This window comes from Amphibalanus amphitrite, unplaced genomic scaffold, assembly GCF_019059575.1.
Source record: "Amphibalanus amphitrite isolate SeventyFive unplaced genomic scaffold, NRLGWU_Aamphi_draft 001747F_arrow, whole genome shotgun sequence".
In the NCBI taxonomy this organism is placed as follows: domain Eukaryota; kingdom Metazoa; phylum Arthropoda; class Thecostraca; order Balanomorpha; family Balanidae; genus Amphibalanus; species Amphibalanus amphitrite.
In genome coordinates, this window is record NW_024883240.1 from 1 (window position 1) to 9,037 (window position 9,037).

The 9,037-nt window shown below is 47.2% G+C and overlaps 1 protein-coding gene across 1 annotated transcript; it reads left to right on the top strand.

Moving 5' to 3' along the window:
- Positions 1-371: 371 nt before the first annotated feature.
- Positions 372-1,244, top strand: LOC122374958 (dynein light chain Tctex-type protein 2B-like; the record flags this gene model as incomplete). Its single annotated transcript, XM_043354058.1, has 2 exons — positions 372-474; positions 818-1,244. Coding segments are annotated over 2 exons (244 nt in total), but the record flags the coding sequence as incomplete, so codon positions are not given.
- Positions 1,245-9,037: the final 7,793 nt, after the last annotated feature.

Sequence of the window (9,037 nt, forward strand, 5' to 3'; positions counted from 1 at the left end):
TCTCTCTCTCTCTCTCTCTCTCTCTCTCTCTCTCTCTCTCTCTCTCTCTCTCTCTCTCTCTCTCTCTCTCTCTCTCTCTATCTCTCTCTCTCTCTCTCTCTCTCTCTCTCTCTCTCTCTCTCTCTCTCTCTCTCTATCTCTCTCTCTCTCTCTCTCTCTCTCTCTCTCTCTCTCTCTCTCTCTCTCTCTCTCTCTCTCTCTCTCTCTCTCTCTCTCGCTCTCTCTCTCTCTCTCTCTCTCCTCTCTCTCTCTCTATCTCTCTCTCTCTCTCTCTCTCTCTCTCTCTCTCTCTCTCTCCTCTCTATCTCTCTCTCTCTCTCTTCTCTCTCTCCTCTCTCTCTCTCTCTCTCTCTCTCTCTCAACCTCCCTAGCTACGATGCCGACGAGGCACGCCGACTGGCGGTGGCCGCCGCGGAGAAAATAAAGGACGAGACGCTGGGACTGGTGTCACCACGAGTCCGTCTGGTCGTTCAGGTAAGAACAGAGGGAATGAAGGAGGATCGACATGAGAGCAAGGGACAGGATTCTGGACTGGTGTTTGCCACCCCGCTGAGGTCCCCACTGTGGTCGGCGCTGAGCGCTGCCGTCCTCTGTCCGTCTGTCTGTCTGTCTGTCATTCTATCTATCTGTCTGTCTGTCTGTGTGTCTGTCTGTCTGTCTGTCCGTCTGTCCGTCTGTCCGTCTGTCCGTCTGTCTGTGTCTGTCTGTCTGTCTGTCTGTCTGTCTGTCTGTCTGTCTGTCTGTCTGTCTGTCTGTCTATCTGTCTGTCCGTCCGTCTGTCTGTCTGTCCGCCAGTCTGTCTGTCCCGCAGGTGATGGTAACGGAGAGCCGCGGCCAGGCGGTGCGGGCCATCAGTCGCTGCGTCTGGGATGCCGAGAAGGACCGCTGCATGAGGGCCGAGTTCACCAACCAGCAGCTGCGAGCCGTCGCCTCTGTGTTCGCCATCTACTGCGAGTGAGCCAGCGATGAGGATTCTACCGCCGAGAACCGAGCGATGACGTTTCACAAGAGAGATATGGGTGATGTGGCGAAGGAGAGTGATGTCTCTGGAAGTCCTCTATCGAGTACCAGTGACGTGACGTCCGGCTCCGTGTCCATTGCGAGTGACGGCAGTGAAGACTCAATAACGACTGCCAGTGACGTCACGGCGTCCGTGCAGACTCTGGTGAGTGACGTCACCGAGAGGGCGCTGACGAGTGTCGGTGACGTCACAGAACAGTCTCTGCCAATACAGAGAGAGGCTACCGAACACTCCCTGTCGACCCTGAGTGACGTCACAGACAGCCTGCTGTCGAGTGTGAGTGACGTCACGGGCAGCTATCGGACGACAGCCAGTGACGTCACGGGCGCGGCCCTCTCTGTGGTGGGTGACGTCACACGCAGGGCGATGACGACCGTGGGTAAGGTCACTGGCGGGCCGCCGACAGCGGGGGGCGGGGTCAGTGGGAGTCCTCCCACAGCCGAGTGGGACACTCACACTGGACACTCACAGCCGACTGTAGGTGTCGTCACTGGACACTCACAGCCGACTGTGGGTGCCGTCACGGGAAACTCACCAACAGATGTGAGTGGTGGAACTAATAGTCCTCAACCAACTGCCAGTGATGATGCCTCAGCAGATATTCCTCGGTGACAAACGTAGTGTTCGTTCATCAATATGATTCAGGCAATAATACAATAACAATGGTTCAGAAAACGTGAATCGTGTATTTCCATTTCCGGCTTAGAAACGATAATAAGTTGTTTTATATGTGTTATCAAGAATCGTATACAAATCACGCTGAATAACATCGTCAACCTTTTGGTCTAGTGAGAAGAAAGGGCATTATTCGTGTTTCCAAATTTACCATACAATTTGTTATAAATATCATGCAACATAATCGTCCTCGACCGATTTATAGAAATGAAGCGAGTCATTTTTTACCCGCGCCGGGCCGGGGGTGTTTGAACACCTCCCTGCGGTTTTCGCAGATATCTTAACCCGCGCGGGGCTTGGGGGGGGGGGTAAATTTTATCCCCCCCCCTCGCGAATTTTTGCGATATCTCAAAAACGGCGGCGCGCAGCGCCGCCAAACTTTCAGTACCTTTTCTTACATCAATTTGACACGTTCCCTGAAACTTTGAGCGAAATCCGTCGGAAAATTTTTGAGAAATTGACGTTTTAGTGACGTCATGTTCGCCATTTTCGCCTCAAAAACGGCAAAAGTTCAAACGCCGCTAACATCTTCATTTTTAAAGGAATCAAGACGTAACAAAAAGGTTATGCGTAATTATACTTTGTCTATCAAATGGCTATCTCGGTTTTTTGAAAATTTTGGATTTTGGCCTAAATTTTTTCAAAAAACTGACTTTTTTGGGAAAATCATTATAAAATCCAAAATTTTGAGTCTATCGAAAAAACCGGAATATATGTCAGAGAAGTGGTCTATGTGCACCTACATACCAAATTTTAGAAGAATCAGTTCAAAAATGTGGGAGTTATTCAAAATTTTATGACGTCACGACACACAATTTTTTTGAAAAATGACTTTTTTGGAAGTTCTAGACCTCGTACGGAAACAAAAATAGCACCATTCGATTCGCCGTGAAAAACTGCATCAGATAGACACCTTTTTAGGCCTTAACAACAACCAACTTCAAAATTTGACCTCACTTGACCTGACCTTGACCTGACCTCGACCTAAAATTCATCCAGAGGTGGTCCATATCACTTATTGAGTTTGCCTATTGAATTCTATGAGTAAAATGACCCATAAAACATGTGTCGCACATGCCCTTTTCTATATTTTGTTTTTTGGTGACCTGACCTGACCTGACCTGACCTTGACCTTGACCTCTGAATGATAATGTATGCAACGAATATTGTCTTGGTAGTCTAATAACACGTTTTGGGCGATCAGTCTCAGTCCATGACTCCATTCTTCGGCAACTACGGTGCAAGGCCGATACTGTAGAAACTTGCAATTTGTACCCTTGACCTGACCTTGACCGTGACCTCAAACTTTAAATTAAGTACATGTTTTTAGTAGTTCGTGATGAGAGCTTTCGATTGGCGTTTGAATTTTCCAAATCGGACCATTAGTTCGGGAGATAACAGGGGGGGGGGGGGGTAAAATTTACCCCCCCCCCCAGCCCCGCGCGTTCGGCTGGAGACCCCAGCCCCGCGCGGGTTAAAAACGGCGGCCGCCGCTGTTTTTGGCACACCTGTTAATGCAACTTTTACGCACTTGTTGTAAAAATTCCTGATCCAGGGCTCTCAAGGTTAGGTCACCAGGTCAGGTCAAGTGACCTCACCTCAGAAAAAGTTTCAATCCTCGTCACAGCCGTCATAGCTACACCGACTGAATGATCACCTTGAAACTTTCAGCGATTGATGAAAGTAACAGCATGTACAAAATGTATATATCGGAATTTTGATATCGGTGACCTAAGGTCAGGTCAATTTTGCGACCTCTCCATTATAAGTCAATGGGAGAGAATTGAAATGCGCCTCTTTTGGACGAATGATGTTCAAAACCCTCTCAAAATTCGGTTCATAGGTAAACATGACACACTGAATCGGAAAAAATGCACCTGTAACCCTTCTGTGTGCCCCTGAGGTCATCTCAGGTCATGAACGGTCACCAGCAGTTGTTTGGCTATAACTTTTGATAAAGACGTGCTAGAGTGATGAAAACACGTTAGATGTATTCAGCTCGACGATACGGATCGACTGATATGCAACATGACCCTTTCCAGTCAGGTCATGACCTTGACCTGAGGTCAAATTTTCAAAATGACCTTTCAAGGTCAGCAAATGGTTCATTCGACGCGTCTCGACGGGAGGAACACGATGAGCCAAAAGTAAGGTCGTGGCTCTCTTGAGGTAAAAGTTGTTGACCAAAAACCACATTCGGGAAAACTGCTATTTTTACCATTTTTGCCCTCTAGAGGCTAAACCGTTGACCTGAGGTCAAATCTGAGATCTATATTCAGAAAGGTCTGTAAAAAGGGCTATCGAATGCGCTTTTCCGCGGCCCTGTAGCTCTATTGGTTCCGGAGTTAGCCGTTGGCACTTTCCAAAATTGTTGTAATTGACTAAATTAAATTTGACCTTTGATGACCTCTGACGACCTGACCTTTGACCTGACCAAAAAATGACTGCAATGTTTCCGTCATTATTTTCGACACTCTTTCGAATGCCGCTTACCGCGTGTCGCTACATGGCCCAGGAGCCGAGTTAGATGGGGGTGTTCAGACACCCCCCACCCCCCAACCCCCACCCACCCGGCCCGGCGCGGAAGTCGCGGTGCGGGTTAAGCCTGTAAACGGCTATTGACAAATGCATTGGAACAACGTAAATGTTTTTTTTTTTTTGTTGCTGGCTTGGCTCTCAATAAGAGTGCCTGTTTTGAACGGGTAAGGTATCCTGACAAAAAGGGTTTGCAAAATATACCGCTATCTACTTGAGCTATTGAAAGTAATGACATACAATCCTCACTTCATGCATTTTTGTTACGGGATATTTGTTTTCTAAATGCATTTCTCTCGGTAATGCTGCTTTGTTTAATTGTTTGCTTGTTTATATGCGATTATGACCAATAAATTTCCCAATAACAGGTAAAGTCATGGAAATAAAATACATCACCGATCACACATAATTACGAAATAGGGATGCGGAGCCGTAGAAATTTCAGACGGCTCCAGCTCCGGCTCCGGCTCCGGAGAAAAAAATGGGTTCCGGCTCCGGCTCCGGCTCCGGGTGAAATGTCATGGCGGCTCCTGCTCCAGCTCCGAGTAAAATGGTCCGGCTCCAGCGGCTCCGGCTCCGGCTATGGCTCTGACTCCTACTCCGTATATCCCCAATGCGATTAATTAACCCGCGCCCCACTGGGGTCTGCGTATAACACGCCCTACTGGGGGGGGGGGGGCTCTCCATAGCCCCCTCCTAACTCCGAAACTAATAGGACGATCGTCAAAATTCAAGCGGCGTCTGATAGCCCCGGAAAAACTGTCGAGCGAAACCTAATTTCATTGACTTCCAGGTCACCGATGACGTCACAGGTCAGGTCAAAGTAAAAATTATTAGCATTTTGGCTTGTTCACATTTTGGGCTCTGGCCGCCGTTTTACAAGTCAGATCAGGCTAATTTTTGGTTTACACACTCGTGAACAGATGCTCTAGATACCCTGAGGGTACCAAACTTGTACTTTGATTTTCAGGTCAGGGTCAGGTCATCACAGGTCACGGAAATATTATATCATGCGTCGGTCACGTGACACATGTTTTATGGTCCATTTAGGCCATAGATTTCGAATTTGATGTTGCCTGTGTCATTCGAGGTCATTTTGAGTCGAATTTAGCTTAGGTCAGGTCATTATTCATCAGCATGGCTTCCGATCTGGGATGTCGTGTTTAACACAGCTCTTGGAGTATCTGTGTGAGCTAGAGAATGCGATGGATGATGGAGACAGCGTTGACTCCGTGTATTTAGACTGTGCCAAAGCATTTGACTCAGTACCGCACGACCATCTTCTTGCGAAGCTCTGGGCAGCTGGCATTGAGGGCCCACTAGCACACTGGATTCGATCTTTTCTAACAAACCGTGAGCAACGGGTATGCATTAAAGGAACACGATCTAGCTGGAGGAAGGTCAGGAGTGGCGTGCCCCAAGGCAGTGTTTTGGGACCGACTTTGTTCCTCATCTATATAAATAATCTGCTGGATGGACTCCAGTCAGGAGGGAAGCTCTTTGCAGACGATGCAAAGATCTTTCGACGCATCAAGTGTCCAGAAGACAGGCAGCGACTGCAAGCAGATCTCGACAAGCTACAGGAGTGGAGCAACAGGTGGCTTCTTAAATTTAATGAGAAGAAATGTACTGTACTGAACATAGGCAAAAGGAATCCCAAATACTCATACAAAATGGGAGGAGCCCAACTGGCACACTCGGAGCAAGAAAAAGACCTTGGGGTACTAATAACCACTGACCTGAAACCTGCCATGCAAGTCGCCAGAGCAGCAGCAGCAGCAAACTCTATGCTAGGCCGTATCAAGAACACCCTAACATGTCTCAGTGAAGAAACCCTCCTGCCGCTATACAAGGCACTTGTAAGACCACGGATGGAATTTGCAATTCAAGCATGGTCCCCCTACCTCAAGAAAGATATCATGAAGCTGGAGAAGGTGCAAAGGAGGGCCACAAAACTTGTCTCATCACTGTCTCATCTGCCATACGAAGAGAGGCTCCAAAGACTTGGCTTAACCACACTGGAAAAGAGAAGAACTAGAGGCGACATGATTCAAACATTCAAAATACTCAAAGGCTTTGACCGAATCAAAACAGACTGTGCATTTCTGGTCCTGGATCATGGACAGCAAGGAACAAGGGGACACAGTATGAAGCTAATTAAGCCAAGACACAGAACACAAAAACGTAACGAGTTCTTCCCATCTAGAGTTGTCGACAAGTGGAACTGCCTGCCTGAAACCGTCATACAAAGTGAGAATGTCAATCAATTCAAGAGAAGATTCGACAAGTACATGCTAACTAACAATGAGAGGAGGCAACCCTCATGAGCCATCCGCTCCCATGCCTCCTACTCCTATCTCTTCGGTAAGCATCTCTCTTCGGTAAGCACTTTCAGGTAAAAAAGGTCAAATTTTGAAGTTACAATTTTTCAATTACAGAAGTGTCTTTTGGATGCAGTTTGAGCTCAGGAACACGATGGTGCTATTTATATTGGTGTACAATGTCACATACGTACTGAAAAATTGATTTGAAAAAATAATAATTGTGAATTTTTGCAATATTGCGTATAACTTGGCCATTTTTTAAGATATTTGGCTAAAACTTGCTAGAGTTAGTCATAAGCATTAGGGTGTTTCACTTTTCACTTTTTTTCTCAGATTGTCTCTCCTCGATCGGATTCCCATTATTTCATCTTTTTAATAAAATTTGGTGGCAATTATTCGATTTTAAACTCGATTCTAAACGTCGCGATAATTCGCCAAAGTTTTCCATTTTTGTGCCGTTCGGCGTTGAAGTCACCCATGTTAGAGCAATTGCAAGTAGGGCACTAACACCAAGAAAATACGGCCGTGCAAGAGGTGGTATTAACCGGTATTTTATGACACTGTGAAGGTTGAATATGGTACCTGCGCTTCCATAAAAGTGTCGTCGCATATTCTGGTGCTCAGATTAACCCGCGCCCCGTAGGGGGGGGGGGGCCGAAACGGCCCCCCCTGTCCTTTTCGGTCGATATCTCCTAAACGGCTGGAGATATCGCCACCAAACTTTCAGGACCCCTCCGAGCATCAATTTTACACATTCTGACCAAAAATTTTTCCAGAGGCTATGATAGGTTGGCCACAAATGACGTCAGAGTGACGTCATGTTCTGTCATTTTCGACCGAAAAAAGACCTTCGCGAGAAGACCTGTCAGGACTACAGCTTTGAAGATACAGAAAAATGATCAGGACATAAAAGGTGTAGAATTGACAGGGCTACAAAACTGCTATCTCGAATTTTTGAAATTTTTGAGTTTTGACCCCCAAAAATCAAAAAAGCATTTTTTTTTATATATTCGCCAAAAAATCCAAAAAGTTTTTTGAGTTTCGAAAAAACCGGAATATATGTGATAGTGCCTACCGTCTTCTATCTACATACCAAATTTCAGATCGATACCTCGTTTTTTGGCCAAGTTATAGCGAAAAAAACTGTTCAAAAATGATGACGTCAAATTTTCAAACTCAATTTTTGGCAATTCTAGAACTCGTAGAGCAAAACGAAGACCACCATTAGACTCCCCGTGACAAGCTGCATCGAATCGATACCCATTTTATGCAAAAATATCAACTTTGAAATTTGACCTAATTTGACCTGACCTTGACCTGACCTTCACAAAAACGTGACCTAGGCTGGCCCCAAAGGCTGCCTAACCCACATAATCGCATTTGTCATGTAAAATGGACCATAAAACATGTATCACACGACACATTCATATTGTGACCCCCGGTGACCTGACCTCGCTGTGACCTGACCTGGTATCAGTGACCTCAGATAGCAAAGTATGTGTTTGACGAACAATGTACCATCGATGGTTTTCAATAAATTACCAATTTACTCGCTTTCACAGCACATTTCTTGAATTGCCTGTGAACGGTGAAAATCTGACCTTTGACCTGACCTGTGACGTCATCGGTTTGACCTAGGTCAATGAAATTTGGTCACAAGGTAGTTCCCGGGTGGGGCTATCGAACGCCGTTTGAATTTTGAAAATCGGCCGGTAACTTTCCGAGATCTTAGGGGGGGGGGGCCGATACGGCCCCCCCCCCCCTACGGGTGGTAGGGTCCGCCGGTAGCCCTACGGGGCGCGGGTTAACATACACAGACATAACTCATTATTCAGGACACGACAACTTAACAGTAAGCAAAACACTGGTACGTCAGTGACGGCAAAACATGTATTTCGGTACCGGGCCTCAACACCGTTTCTCATCGAACCCAGTCACAGGGTAGCCAGGGCTGCCTTTGTCATGTGTGGCACTGCACACCTGTGCCTCTCCACAGCCTGCAGAAGCCACTGGAATTGGTCCTGCCCCTTCACATGCTGAGCGAATGTTTTCAGAAGAGCGATGCCCCTCTCCGCGGTGTCGTTCACGACTTTCACTGTTTTCACGAATTCCTTGCATAGGATGTACAGTGGATCTAGTAAGGATCTCCAGACGTAACTAGATGGCGTTGAGCCTTAGTCGAGTCCATGTGATATTCAAGGAGAGGTCACTACCGAGCTGGGTCCGATGTGGAGGTGGGCGGGGGGGAGGGTGGCGAGGTCACGGTGCGGGTGACCTGTCAAACAGCCCCGGCGCGGTGGGGCACTGCCGCAGGCAAATGGCGCACTCCAGCGCTGTTCCATATCGCGGTGGTGGGCCGGGCGTCCGGTTAGCTTGGCTGCTTGGAAGGAAAGGATAATAAATGAGGCATGGGTTTGCTGTGGCCGGACCGGTTCACCTGCTGTCAACGAGGATGCACCCAAAGTAATGCAAATGTGATGTT